The following is a 15474-nucleotide window of genomic DNA, read 5'->3' on the forward strand; positions in this document are numbered from 1 at the left end:
AGGGCCTCCTTTTTCGCGGTAGGGGTAACTTGATTGACATGGGCAAATATCAAGCTATTTGACACCCTTCCTGATTGGTCGTATACACATTCCATTCATGCATCTTTTCGAATTGAGATTTTTCTTGGCTTTGTGCCATTTTACTTCTGTCACAAAAGACGATTGGTCAAAATAGACCAACAATAATATTTCCTGGCTATGCTGTTTGCTCGTAACATGAGGTGTGATGCACTTTTACACACAGTGCTGAAAAACTTACAAACTCGTATTTTGTATGCATCCCTCGTTTGCAATTCTCCCTACCATGGCGGGACAGCTGTTGACATTGTTGGGCCTTTTCCCGCGCCTCAGCTGATGCCCGACGAAGCACGTACTATATCCTGCTGCAATAAAATAGTACAAACCTGTATTGCTGGGGTTAAGCTTGACATATCCCAAATAAATCATATATAGCTTATTACATAATTCAGTTGCTAAGATTTTGATTTTGGAAAGATTTTGTCGGTGATGACACCGACGGAAGCTTGGTGAGGGATTCTAGTCTGCGGAGGGATATCGGCACACATTCCTTGCAGCTGAGCACCCAGCTGTTTCCCGCCACTTCACCTCATTTACAACGTTTGTTGTTACACTTACGTTTTCTGGCCTTGGAATTGCGTGTTAACTACTGTTTTCCTCAGGATTCAGGAGATTTGCTTCCTCAGTATTTTCTGTGAGTTGATGGCCTTTCAGCCACGCGGCAAGAGAGAGATCCGGGCGACTGAAGCAGAGGTTGTGGGGAGCTTGTGTCGGTACGTCACACGCACACGCTTTTGTCTGTCAAAGCACCGATATTTCCATTTTTCATTTCAAATTAAGGGCTTGTTTTTGCACGAAACCATATCATCAGTGTTCCCAAGCCTTCGTGTATTACGGGAAAATTATGCTACTCTCAATTTGCTGTCGTTCAGTAGAGAAATATCCTTATAAAATCATGCCTTGTGGGGCGTTGTCGCCTTCTGTGTTGCAATCTTGACTGCAAGCCCACGTGAGCTGGTGCTGTCGTTGTCCACACTTTCTATTTCCCTTTCGTTTATCTCAGTTACTGCAAAACGATCACGGTAATCTATGTTAAACTGTTAAGTATATTTGACATGACGTCTTGCGGTTGTTGAAAATGTTTCTAAATGCTGTTAAACGGCCAGAATTCAGATTTGTTGGGCGTTGTCTCCTCGTGTTTTGTTGCAATCCTGCCAGCTGGCCCACGTGAAACCATCTTTGTGTTTTCCTTTCCGCATTTTCTGCTCCGGGGAAATAGGTCATATTCGGTCCGTGTCTTGTCGTATATGAAGCGGAGCCGACGCCCAGCTGAGTCCAATAATCATGCCCCGAATCTTGTTGGATCTCCAGACAGGAAAAATCGATGAAATTTTCATTATTTCTGGACATTTCAACGGCGCTTGTGGGCTCACGTGGTCCGGGTTCCGCGCCGCTCCGAGGCCCGCCGACGCTACTGTGTGGTACCCGTATTTCATCACAAATCTCCACATTTTTGCCATATTAATGTACTATTTCCCACCAATTGTACCCCAGTAATTTAGTGCTGGTATCGCTATACGTGAACACTGACAGATGTTGACATTTTGAGGCCGTTGATTGGGTATTTTTCACAAGACACTTTTGATGTATTTCTCACACCGCTACATCAACAATATGCCCCATATGGAAAGGAAAATGGGGAAGTGTAGCAAGCCACACCTTAGATATCTTCCACACATTTCAGCGAGTCCTGATGAGGTTTGTTGTGAATGTACCAAAACACGGCTTTATTTTGGTGCCATGTGTTGGTTGTAGTATTTGCACGATGTGGGTGATCTTTGTCCCCACGGCCACACAGGCCGCCCCACGCTTGTGCCCAACAAGACGTGACAGTCATCAATCGACCTCTATTTTCCTACCCAAATCGTTCTATTTTTGTTCAATATTTCTCAACGAGAAGCGTGATGTCTGTTGTAGATGTCATATGTATATTAAAGCGGTGATCGTAGGGATTCCTTTTGTTGTGGTGCCGGTGTTTTGTTTTGGTGTGTACCGTGTCCCGGTACGGCACATTCCTATCTCTAACCAACTACGCAAATGTTGACATGGTTCCGAATTTATATTGACAGTTGGGGACGCAAAATGGGCCAATGGAAGAAAAATCACCTCTCATACAACACGGAATTGACTGTCTACTACAACGGGGAAAATAGTCGGTTCAGTGTTTTGACTGGTAGTGTTTTGAGCCTGAATAATTTATCACTGAGAAGACTAAAATTACACCTGTTCGCAGCACTACATCAAGCACTCCACTATATTTACGGAATTGTGTGTTGAATTGATGCCTTCTGTACAGTATCAAAAAAATGAGGGTAAAGAATGTTTATCATTTCAAGAAGAGTAGGTCTACAACAACTATTAGTAATTCTTTCGGTCTCTTTAACAAACAATAGTCTAAAGTGTCACTCTATTTCCTTTATTATAGAAAAGCCCTCTGTTTATTTGTTTATATCGTGTGACTGTGCATCTGAGAACATAGAAAGTGAGAGTGAAATGAAAGGCGACTGTGGTTTCCCACTTGCCCTTGTTTTGTTTTTTCTTTGTGTTCCTTTCCCTTTCATGCATGTTTTGTTGTGTAGGAGGTGGGATAAAAGCCACCTGGCCTGATGTCTAGCAACCAAAAACAATTTGCATAATAGCATGATGTCATGGTTGACAGGAGGGGGCGGAGTCAGGATGGAACAGCTGCTCCATATGTCATATGGTTGACTCCACTCAAACTTACCAAACATGGTAGTGTAAAGTACTCTGCCTGGATGGCAGTTTCATAGAAAATTATTTCATCTTTGTGGTCAATGAGAAACAGACAAGAAAAACATTTGAAGGAAGGCTTCTGTTTTTATCTCATTGAATTAAAAAAAGGAAGATAAATGTATGAGTGAAACATGTATGTACTTATGAATTGTCCATATATGGATTGCGAAATGTTTTGTAGGTTAGAATTTCGGAAGACCTAGTAGTCTAAACAAGCCATACAGTGATGCACCTTCAGAATGTAAAAAGTATATCTCCCCAAAGACTAGTCCAGACTGTGCATGTCTCCCAGCTGGTAACACTTGTGTGTGTTCACACAGGCCACCTTGTCCTGTCCTGTTTGCCTGTCTGCAGTGCCCTGCTTGGGGGATTCTTATAAATTAGGCTAGTTAGTTATATTTATCCAGTTGTGTGTCTGTCCTGCTTGTGTTGTTGTAGGAGAACAAGTGGAGTTCTGTAGAGTCTGGAGGGTGTTTGTCCTGAAACAGGTGCCCCTCATTGTAGGGACCCTGGGACACTTTCCTCTGGCAGGGGCTGTACTGTTCTTCTCATGCATATCCTACCTCTCATAGGCATCACAAACAAGAACATTTCCGGTTGACTTTTTATGTGGAACACAAGAATTTCACTACAAAATCTATTCTGAATGGCCAAAGTGAATTTTGTAGGGCAAAGTGTATTATCCTGGTCTGATGTTGCATGTAAAACAGTAAATATCATTGATTGATTTTTGTGATATGTTCTGGAAGGAAGGAGCTAGTATTTAATGCAACAGAAAATACCCCTATTACCCTGTACACCGCTTGTCATATGATTGAGCATATTAACCTGGACTCCCCATTGTGTGCACTTCTCACACATCAAAACACTGATAATTGGTTCTGAATGTTTTCTGGCAACAGCACCTCCATTCATTAATATTTCATGATGTTATGATTTATAATGCAGCGTCAGGTCCTGTCAGTGTTGCTTCCCCAAATGATATTATTGTCAGTGTTTCATTACGTTTGTCTCCATGCAAAAAAGATTGGTGCTAAGATGTTCGAAACATATGCATTTTTTATTTAAGGTTACAATACTATATTTCGCCATAACAAGGATGAATGAGAAACTACATAAGCAAGTAAACAAGCAAAGATGAATATATTCTTGATTGATGGGTAAAGATAAAGATCGTATCATGAATCATAATCACACAATATTCAAATCAGTTTACCCAAACTGTTGAAGGCATGAGTAATTTTCACCAACTGGTAATTTTGAAGAGACATCAGCGCTCCTGTGTTGTGCTGGGCACCATGACAAGCAGATTGTTGATTGGCTAATTTGACTGCTCCAATCAGAATTGCAGGTCCACAGATGGGGTCTGAAGAGTGTTTGGCATTGTGCCAGACTGGGTCCCCTGGGAGAAGGGGTAATCAGGGAGCTGTATTGGGTAGCTTTCTATTACTGTGCCTACTGCCACCTGTTCTGCTCTAAATGCCGTGTCCTTAGTATGCCCTTTCAACAGTTTACACTAATCCTGTCAACTTGCCCCTTTACAGATCAATGAATCTAGGTTGTGTAGGTAAATGGGAAGAAATTTAAGATGCACAGCTTGAAGATTTTTGCACTTTATCCTGTGAAAATGATTTGTTTTATTTCCGATATTTTTAGACTTCATATTTACACAGCTGGGTGGGTACTCTTGTCAAAGTTGACAAACTGATTTTTTATTGAGTTCAGCAAGATGAACATAATCCTGTTGGGACGTGTCTGTCCAAAGGTTGCCATCAAACACTTGATGCGGTCTCAGATTTACTGTTGTGAGCTATAATACTTGTACAGTTGATGATATGTCATTTTATATTTGTAAGATATAGATTGATAGTAGCCAATTCAAAAGTTAGGACGTGTCATGTTGCCCTCTTTGAACAAGCTATACTGTGTTAAACCATATGTTTCTTGAATTTAAAGAGTTTTCTGTGTCTCGTTTCCCAGACTTGGGTCAGCATCCATGGAAAACGAGACTGTCCGCCGTGAGCACGAGCGGCGGATCCGGCGGGAGATCGCCAACAGCAACGAGCGCCGCCGCATGCAGAGCATCAACGCCGGGTTCCAGTCCCTGAAGACGCTGATTCCGCACAGTGATGGCGAGAAACTGAGCAAGGTACGCAGGTTCCGTATATGATGATACAGAACAGCCGTGCTGGCAGGTCGTCAACAAACGGGTCATACCCTTGGACAGTGGCAGTGGGTCGATGGGATGTCATGTAGTTTCTCATTAAAGCTTAATCCCCTAAGGACTAAGTCATACCGATATGGTAAGGTTAAACATAATGAGTTGAACCACTGATATGTACATAAGTAGTTTGACATGTGCATATGTACATTTTGATAACCTTATTTTTAAATCTTCCGGAGGATTAACAGTCAGCAGTTTCAATGCTGTGAAGTCTCAAACAGATAAGCTTGTCTTAACAAGTATTCTTTCCCTCCAGGCTGCCATCCTGCAGCAGACGGCAGAGTACATCTTCGCCCTGGAGCAGGACAAGACGCGCCTCCTGCACCAGAACTCCCAGCTCAAGCGAGCGCTCAGCGAGCTCATGGAAGGGAAGGGTGGCTCTCCGTCCCCCAAACGGAAGAAAATGGACAGCGAGAGCCGGGTGTCCGATGAGGGAATCGCCGATGTTGCTGATGACCATGAGAATATGGAAAACATAAAAAAGCAAATGCTGGATCTGCGGTGGGTCTCTTTCCAGATTTTTGCTCAGACTGTCCATTATGTTGATGATCTACAATTAATGTGTAATATGTCATTTTTGTTTGTGACAGATGTTTTTGTTTGCTCAGTCTAAGTAAAGGTTATTGTTTAATTGATTGATAATTAATTCTGCCCACAGCTGTCAGTTGGACAAGGAGCGTCGGCTGCGGATGATGTTGGAGGAACAGAACCGTTCGCTGGAGGCGCAGCTGTACCCCGAGCGGCTGCGGGAGCTGGCCCACCAGGTGCAGATTCAGGCACAGCAGGACGTCCACCGGCGGATTGTGGAGCAACAACACCAGCTCATCCCACAGCAGGTGCAGGTACAGATTCAGGTAAGGACCATCCTCCTCAAACACCTGGCTGATGTTTCGTCTTACTGTTCTCACTTGAAATTCTACTGTAAGTTTTCAAAGTTGACCTCGCTGATGCTTCATCTTAATGTTGGCACTTTCTACTGAAATTCTAGTGTTCTGGTCTGTTCTATTTGGTTTTCAAAGCAATATTAGTAAAATCACTTCCCAAAGTCTTTCTATCCGTGCAGTTTTTGTGGTAGTTTTTGTGGTCAGTACTAACTTCAGAAATTTTCTCCAGCCCCAGCCGACCCCCGTCATCGCTGTACCTGTCTCCGCCATGACAACGGTTTCCCAGGACGCCGTGACCGCCTCCCGTCAGAGTCTGGACACCATCGTACAAGCCATCCAACACCTCGAGGGCAACAAAGTCCTGCAAGACCACATCAAACAGGACGACGAGTCCAGCATCGACCCCGACTCTGAACCAGAGCGCGAGGAGGTCGTCATGACGACAGAGGTAGCGACTCAAGCGACGGAGGAGGAAGTTCTGGCGTCCACGGGTTCACCGGTCAGAGTAGAGCTGGTTCATCACGGGGACATCGTCAACCAAGGGGAGCTGGTGCGTCAACTCAGTCAGCAGGAGCTGACCTCCAGGCCGGGGGTCATCATCTCCTGAGGCCAGAGGGCATAGGTCATTTATGACCTGTTATGTGCATTCTTCAAATGGACTGCTGAAAGAAAGCACAGCCAGAGGCATTAAATCTCTTAGTTCTATTGTACATACAGTTCTCCGCTACACTACTTTGCTTGGCTCCAATCTCCCCGCGTCTGCCAGTCCTGGCATGTAGAACCGGTTTCACAGACTGTGAAGCACTTTCAATGTCAGTAGTGAGCCTTTCTTATGCTCCAGTCTGAATAGTTGTTCTTGTGTATAACCTACACTGAAGAGTACAGTTATTTTTGTAGTAGAATTGCTTATTTAACAAACAAAGTTTATTGGTTGTATTCTTGTAAGAGCTTGGCAACAGTTGTATTTTGAAGTTGTCTAAATACAGATGGTTATTTTTCAGAGGAGAGTTGTAATGGATGGTTTAGTCTAATTAGTTTCATCTAAATACTTTATTTATTATGTATTTATCATATGATACACGGCAGCTTGTACTGAAAATGTCTTTTGTTCCAGATGTTGTAAATTGTGTTTTGTACAAATATAGCTTGTAGGATGTGGAGGAAAGTTGTTAGGTAAGAATTTATTCTGTTGTGTGTGTGTTTGTGTTGGATGTTTGTACGTATGACTGTTGGAGGAACAGAATTCATTTCATGTCACAAGTCTGGTCATGCAGCTTAGCTGGCATTGCATTCCATACGGGAAAACTTCTTGTACATATTATCTAGTTTAGTTTTGTATGTCAAGTAATTTGTGGTCTTATACGGCTCATTTTTGCATTGCTGTTGTATAAACATAATAGTTTAATACAGTAACATTGATATTTATTTTCATAGTTAATTTGTAATGTGTCACATAGCTAACATTTACTAAGATATGTTCTATACATTGTACTGTTTATTTAGCACATAGGTTTATGCTAAACAAAAGTCCATTTTTTGAAGTTGAGATGGTTATGTCTGAATATGAAGCACTGTGTGCCCACGTTTGGTGGCATAAGACATGCATGTGGAAAGAAATGTCCGAAGTCACTTGGTTGTATGTTGGCGGCATGAAGCACCTTTAAAAAGGCAGACATGAGAGATTTAAAACAGTTGTCAACCCCATAAAAAGAGTTTTATATTCCTAGAAGTGGTAAAAAAATTAGGACTGAGCTGGAGTTTGAGCCATTTTCTTTTGCAAAAAAAGAAAATGGCTGAAATCTAATTGGGTCTATCTTTCATTTCAAAAACTGTCAATTACTTCGGAATGAATATAAATTTCAGTCATCTTTTTGAATGATGAAAAAATGTTGAAATTCAACAGATAATAGATACGAAGATAAAATTGTTTTTGCAGAATATTTATTTTGATACAAAAGAATGTGGTGGGGTCCTAGACTTCTGGTCAGGTGTGGGTCTGAGACTTTGTCTTGTGTTTTGAGAACTTTGCTAAAGCAAATTCAGTATATACCTCTGAAAAAGGTTTGTTCTGTACGTTGGTTGTGTTGTTTGGAAGTTTCTGTAGGGTGTTGCTTGGACAGTATTCGTTCACTTGCTGTAACTAAGTGTAAGATCCCCTTAAACATTTGGCAGTGACAACCTGTTCCTGCAATATGCACTGTGTTGTCTTCCTGTGTCTGTGTGACAGAAAATATGTGTGAGGACTCTCTTTCCTATGTCGTTGGGTATTAATGGTTACAATACTGGAGAGGAGTTTTCGGTACTCCTTTGACTGAACCCTCTCACTGATCCGTAGTTTCATGGGAATAGGTCTTGATAAGAAAAGAAATTGTTTTTATGATGTGTTTTGTGCAACAACCTGTGAATATTCTGGGTCTTGAATTGCAACTCGTCCAGTGTGGAATGGCCGAGTGTTGAAGCTACTGCCGTTTTTGGAATGGCGGGAAGGAAACCGATTGTAGACAGTTAAAATTCTTCAGACTACTCAAATGTTAATATTTTAGTTCTCTGGTACTGTATGATCAAGAGAAAGAATAACACCACTGGTGTTTGGTTGAGAAATATCTGCATATGTCAACATGAGTTCAAACTGAAATGTTCTGCAGACCCCAAAGTTTGGGACAGGCTGGCACTGGGAACCCAGGAATTAAATCAATGCTGCCTCAAGTTGGAAAAAATTGTCTGGGATGAGGAGCAGTTTTTGTGATGAAAACTCATTTTTGCATTGGTGCCAAATTTGCAAGTAGGGGGGCGTATTCAAAGGTTGTATGTGTTTTTCGTATTACCACTGTTTGGAGATGGAGTGTTATGAAACATCGCACAAGCTCGATGGAGGTATGAATGTATGTGCTATTGTCACCTTACACTACTCTCCAAGCAGAGCTAGGGTTTCGGCTGGTTTTTAACGTGTTTTTAGGCGTTTTTGTCATGCCTTCTACTTTGTCATCGTTTTTGTTGTGTTTGCGACACAACAAAAACGATGACAAAGTAGAAGGCATGACAAAAACGCCTAAAAACACGTTAAAAACCAGCCGAAACCCTAGCTCTGCTTGGAGAGTAACCTTACACCAACTGTTGTCTAGTGTTGAATATGATTGTAGTTACTTGATTTATAAGAATCTATGTCTGTCCTGACCAGATTAAAGGCCTCATTGTTGAAGAATGAAAACTGGCTGGTCAACATATTGAATTGTATTGTGACAATGTCAGTACTGCATTAATACAGCAGAGCAAGGACATTGTATAATATCCTTGAGAAGATGGGAGAGCAAGCTTTGGCCATGACAGACATAGTTTCTATTCCTGTAAGATCACTACAGTGGTGAACTGTATTACTACTACATGTACACATAGAGTATAACTGCTGTCAAAACATTGAAGTTACAATTCTTAAGTTGACAGCTCTCAGGTTCTATTTATTCATGCATGTCTGTCCAATGCTCAATAAAATACCTTTCTCATCACTAAACACTACATCTTGTACCCATATCTTGCGTCAAACATTATTCAAGAGATGTATCTAAAGTCAAAGTCCATGGGATTTGTCACCAATTAAGCTACTTATGCTTTGACCTGGTAACACATTTTAAAATGTCTACCAGAAAAAGGTACTTGGACAAATCATAAGGATGTTGTGGCTTGAGTTGACTTCCTGGGTATTTTTCTCCGGCCAGAAAGCATCCACCATGAAAACTAGATTACATCAATGAGCCCTAAGCTTGCCTATCACACTAATTAACCACATGCCCTGAGGTTTACTTATTTTGAAAACTTGCCCCAGCACTCACTTGCCAGAATGCAACTCCCACAGAAATACTTCATTATCAAAACTCTCTTTGAATAATTTTAGGTGTACAGCAACAAGGTAACTTTACCACCACAAAAGTAGCAGCTGGAATGCTGTTTGCTAGGAGTTTGGGACTATCAAACAGTAGTCCTACTATTGTACTGCGTTTGTGGTGGCAAAGGTTTGGTACAAAATGTGAATTTGCTGTTGACTTCCATTGATTTGTATATACATCAGTTCAAAGGCTAATGAGAAGTAATTCCCTCCTGTGCTCATTATCCAATAAGTACAGGCACAGCACAGTACTGAATTACCCTTGTGAATACAAGAATTGGCGGGTACAAACAATTCAAAACTTGCTTTGTAACTATGTTCAGACAGGTTGGGGTGTAGACAAGGATCACATTGATCAAAAGAGGAAATATTCAATACTCCAAATTCCCATAAGGTACAATGTGTTCTCTATTTGAACTGGCATACGCAATGTGACGACTCAATCACAGATTTGCTGCTGACTAAGGTAAATTTTGCATTTGAAAAATTCTAGGGAATCATATAAATTATTAACTATTGTGAGAAAATTGTATCTAGTCTTTCACCCGCCATCTTTCACCTACCAATACCGGAAATTCATTTACATCAAACTTAAATTCAATCAGGCTTTGTCATCCATGTATGGCATCTATATACAACAGGATTCAGAAACTGTTTTAGATGAAAAACCAAGAGCAAAGTGCATGAGCAAGACTGTCTCAGCGCTTCCTGAAGAGATGGAAGGACACCATCCACTCATTCCCATCCTTGTACTGGAAGACTTCAGAGCAGAACATGAAGAACATCCTCCAGTTGAAGATCTGCTTGGCCGCGCCTTCTCCGTACGTCTTGGTCATGATCTCACGAACCTGATCTATGTTTGCATCCAGCTGGAAGTAAAAGCATAACGTTACATGGTCAAAATTCTTGTTGTTATAACTCAGCCTTGTATGTTAAAACCATAGTGTGTGTAATTATGATGCGTAAGCACCTCCTAGGTATCAATAACATCCCAGAGTACAGGTAGTCCATTGAAACAATGGCAAAAATAATGGTTGTCTAAGACTGAATGTACAGCCAGTGGAGGGGACAGTTTAACTGTACCCACCTTCTCCAGCCAGGTGTCCAGGGTCCTGGTGTAGTGTTTACCATTCATCCTCCAGTGGTCCACCAGACACACTTCATCCTACAGGGCAGAGGAACAGGACAATGTCATACATATGGTCCTACATATTCTGGGTTTAAATCCCTTGCAGGCCCTTATGTTGTGCCCTTAGAACCTCCAACGCAATGTCCCCCAATATGATGCACTCCTTCATACTAGTATCTATTAAAACTGTGCATACCTGGGGGTGCTGCACTAGAGATCTCACAAACAGGCTACCTCAGTAGAGAGAAAACTGACCTGGAAGTAGAGGAAGAGGTCGGCTGAGGGCATGGTCCCGCCGGTGAAGAAGTGTTTGGCCATCCACTCGGTGTCTGCGTCCTGTCGCGTGTCGAAGGCGTAGGGAAACTCCCTGTGGCACAGGATCTGTGTGAACAGCCGCCCGTCAGGCTTCAGCCACGACGACACCTTCTGGAACAGCCTCTCGTAGTTCCTCATGTGCTGGGGGAAAGGACAGATTGGAGCAAACAAACAGACTATATTTCATATCCTCTGAAACCGCCAAAAATTAAGCGCTTTGTGATATATAATATGATTTCATAATTTTTTCTGGTTTCCAAAAAGCTCATTCTGTGGTACCGGTAGTTGAATTGGGGTCTCAAAAAAAAGTCATAGTACCCAGGGTGTCCAAGCAATGTCACAAGCGAACTTTAAAGTAGCATTCTGGCATGGCTGGACAATTTTTAATTACCATATCTGTTGAATTCATTGTAAACTTCCAAATTATAAAAGTGATTACCTCAAACATCTCAATAGAGAAAATCCTATCGAATGTCTTGTCTGTGTTGAAGACATTGGCATCGGCAGTGACAGCCTCTAGACGATCGCTAAAGCCTCGCTGAGCGGCCTCGCCTGCAATGTACTCCCTCTGGGTCTGGGAGTTGGAAACACAGACCACCGTGCACTGTGGGTAGTTCTGTAGAACCCACAGACTCATGGCTCCCCACCCACAGCCAAGGTCCTGCAGATACATAAGGTAAATATTGAATTGTCAGAATATATTGTATTTTAGAAAATATGTTGAGGATGTACTACATGACCCAGGGCTCGAAATTCATCTTTGGGAATAGGTGCACTGGTGCACCCAACTAAAAAAATTGGGTGCACAGAAAGAATTTTGGGTGCACCAGATAAAATAAAGTTGAATATTCTTCAGAACATAATTACAAAGTTTAACGCTGCTGCCTTTCTTAAGGACTTCAATCTGTACTTCAAAATTTAGGTGCACAGCTCCAATTTTGGGTGCACTGGGTGCACATGCACCCACTATTTCGAGCCCTGTCTGACCTATACCACTGTCTTGTTTACTGTTACAAATTTTTACAACTTTTACACTATTAGATAAAATCAACAGTATCTTGTGTATCTGACAGTGCATGTTTGTCATAGCGGCACAGACATGCACTCGCCGAGGCCAATAGTTCAAGATTCTAAAATCACACCTCCCTTAGAATTTTGCACAAGCAGAATTACTTCTTTTGACAACTAATTGATGAAACTCAGGTCAGTGAAGACACTTGCCATGACAGCATGTCCGTCTTCCAGCTTGGCTCGCTCTGCGTACATCTTCATCATGGCTTCCTCCGCTGGAATGGTCATCATTATATAACATTTACAGGACAATAAGTCAACAGGGCTGTACAACTATGTGGGATGCATCATCACTTTACAAAAGCAGGGAAATAGGTGCACAGAAAAAATAAATTTTGGGTGCACCAAATAAAATAAAGTTGAATGTCAGCAAAACATAAGTTTGACACTACTGCCTCCTTTAATTAAGAACTTCAGTCTGTAATTGGCCAAATAGAGTCAAATGTTTGAAGGGAGTCGGCTACGGAGATAGGGTCAAATTGGCCTATCTCCGTAGCCGACTCCCTTCAAACATTTGACTCTATTTGGCCAATTTCTACTATTTTCCTAGCAACCGGGGGAGACTGGTAGAGTCTACAATAGTGTACAAAAATATCTAGGTGCACTGGTCCACAGACAGTCAAAAATAAGGTGCACATACAAAGCATTGGAAGGTTTAATATCATATCAAACAGTTAAAGTGACCTTGTTGGGTAGAACTAACCTTGTTCCAGGTCATTGACCCCCTCTGGCCAATAGCAGCAGCTATATTTCCTCCACTTGCCCAGAATCTGCAGTATAGAACAGTTTTATGAGCCTAATGATAATGTTTACATTGTGTACATCTGTACAGGATAATGTTTGGAATTTTCTGGCACTCAATTGACAGGATGTTCCTGTCAATTAGAATTTGGGGCACTATTGACACCCCACTAATGACAGAATATTCCTGTCCATAAGAATTTTGGGCCCCTGACGGGATGTTTCAGTTTGATGGATTGTTGATATGGTTTAGAGGCTTGTGTGTTCCATGACCAGTAGTTTTTCTACCTATTTCTTTGACAAGAATTGACATCTAGTAGCCATGGCCTAGTAAGAAAGTCGGATCTTCAACCTTTCTCCACCACAGCACTAAAGTGACTACTTACTGTAGTGAAGTATTCCGTTGGGACTTCATAGTGTTGTTCATTAGCCTTTTCCGTTTCTACAGCGATGTCCGACTCCCGTAGCTTCTTGATAAACTTCTGCTTGTAGAACCACTGTTTCTCCACATCCCCTCCACATTCAAGCTTCCCTACCCAGAACTTCAGACTCCCCTGAACACCTGCAATTACAGACGTCACATCACAAGAAGTATCACAGGAGTGGGGATGAGGATGGGAAAAAACTATGCCAGCCAGATGCTTCTGTGCAAAAGAAATACTGTATCAAAAAGAAAGATGATACATGTACTAACATTATAAATAACTATGCCCACATTTTTACACTTGATCCACTATCCTACCACTATCCTGTCAAAGCTTGACTTCTGGCCAATAGCAGCCTCACAGTTGAGCTCCTGGTTTCTTGGTGATTGGGAGACCCTGGTTCGAATCTGGGAGACCCTGGTTCGAATCCGGGAAGGGCATCCTGGTAGGAGCTGCATTCGTCTTTCGGAAGGGACGTAAATTAGGGGTCCCATGATTAAGGAGGTGCCTCAAGCATTACAACAACCTCATTACACAGATGGTTACCTACTGGCTGTACTTCAGATGACTCAGACTGCCACCCTGGCTTTGTCAGGAGTCAATAAATGTGAACAGGCTATAATGTAGTTAACGTTACATGAAACATGTCCGAAGCCCAAGGGCTGACTGCCAAATTTTCCAATCTAACACAGCTGGATCAATAAAATTCTCATTTGATGGTTGTCATCATTTCTGATTTGTTTTCATATGATGTCTGGCGCAAACCGCTGGGAAGGGGTGGCACCAATATCCACTGAAACATGTCAGATATGTAACATTACATCAGTGTCACAGCCCATCCTTCATTTCAGATAACGTTGAATGTTTTGACTTTGAGAATTTCTATTTCAATAGACAAAAAAATTGACTGAAGCAAGGAGGTAATCTAATAGAAACTCGTTGGATAAAGCTGTAAAATCTCATGTCGGTTTATGCTGAAAAAGCTCTTTAGCCACTGCTCAGTTCATAGCTTTCACTGTTTCAGTGATCTGGGTCATAAGTTATTGCCATCTGGACTTCGAACCTTGATCCTCAGATAAAAATGAACATTTCCTTTGCTGAAACGGAAACGCTAAACGTCCTAAACCCCAACCAAGGAGATTATATAACTTCCTTGCTTCAACCAAGGACATTTAGAAGAAGTCTGTAGTAGACGCCACCCCGCCCCCACGATCATTATGGTAACGTTATGGTAGGAGATCCTGTAGTCTGTAACGTTACTTCACCGTGGCCTTGTGAACAACGTAACAACATCTCACTGACCTGCTCGTACTTCTTGGTCACTAGGCAGCTTCTGTTCAGCAGACATCGCGACGCTATAACGTCTCCAAGACGTCCGAGTGATAGGACTAGTACTACAGTATATCCTCTGAGCTGAGGTCACAAGTACGGACCGAACAGCCTCGATCTAACGGTACCTTGACCCTGATCAGTGACCCCGACCATGACATACATAGATGAGGCAGCGTGCGTTTGAGGACACCTAGCGGTTGACCATAGAACCGTAGCCGAATAGCCGCATTACAGCAAAATCGTGACTCTTACACTGGTTTGCGTAGCAAAACCATGTTGGAAGGGCGAAGGTCACAATTACAGGCATGCGCGGACGCCCCGGATGGTCCATTTTCATGCCATTTGATAGCCTCCATGCATAACCTTCTTGCAGGCCCAATGGATTGCAATGGATAGCTTGTATGTATAGCAATCTTGGGTTGCAAAAGCGACTTCTTTCTGCCAGTTGGATACGGTCTTCGCAACCGATAGATCTGCTTGGAGATTAGCCATTTGAGCCTTTAAAGGTTAACCCTAATCCTAACCCTAGGTGTAAGGGTTAGGGTCAGGGTTAGGGTTAGGGCACAAGTTTCTTCAAATGGGCTCATTCGAAAGGTCTTTTGGCCAGGAGTTTAGGGTTGGGGTTAGGGTTAACTTTTAAA

The 15474-nt window shown here is 42.2% G+C and overlaps 2 protein-coding genes across 2 annotated transcripts; one reads left to right on the forward strand and one right to left on the reverse strand.

The window, feature by feature from the left end:
- Window positions 1–546: 546 nt before the first annotated feature.
- Window positions 547–8157, forward strand: LOC136436604 (transcription factor AP-4-like). The gene is made up of 5 exons (XM_066430721.1): window positions 547–791; window positions 4813–4981; window positions 5313–5557; window positions 5715–5910; window positions 6170–8157. The coding sequence occupies exons 1-5, from the start codon at window positions 721–723 to the stop codon at window positions 6545–6547; spliced, it is 1059 nt and encodes a 352-aa protein (XP_066286818.1). The 5' UTR covers window positions 547–720; the 3' UTR covers window positions 6548–8157.
- Window positions 8158–9374: 1217 nt separating this feature from the next.
- Window positions 9375–14982, reverse strand: LOC136436606 (uncharacterized). The gene is made up of 8 exons (XM_066430722.1): window positions 14804–14982; window positions 13463–13638; window positions 13039–13105; window positions 12486–12550; window positions 11704–11925; window positions 11205–11405; window positions 10908–10985; window positions 9375–10689 (listed from the first exon to the last, which is right to left on the reverse strand). The coding sequence occupies exons 1-8, from the start codon at window positions 14847–14849 to the stop codon at window positions 10519–10521; spliced, it is 1026 nt and encodes a 341-aa protein (XP_066286819.1). The 5' UTR covers window positions 14850–14982; the 3' UTR covers window positions 9375–10518.
- Between the last annotated feature and the right edge of the window lie 492 nt (window positions 14983–15474).

Source organism: Branchiostoma lanceolatum, chromosome 6, assembly GCF_035083965.1.
Source record: "Branchiostoma lanceolatum isolate klBraLanc5 chromosome 6, klBraLanc5.hap2, whole genome shotgun sequence".
NCBI classification, from domain to species: domain Eukaryota; kingdom Metazoa; phylum Chordata; class Leptocardii; order Amphioxiformes; family Branchiostomatidae; genus Branchiostoma; species Branchiostoma lanceolatum.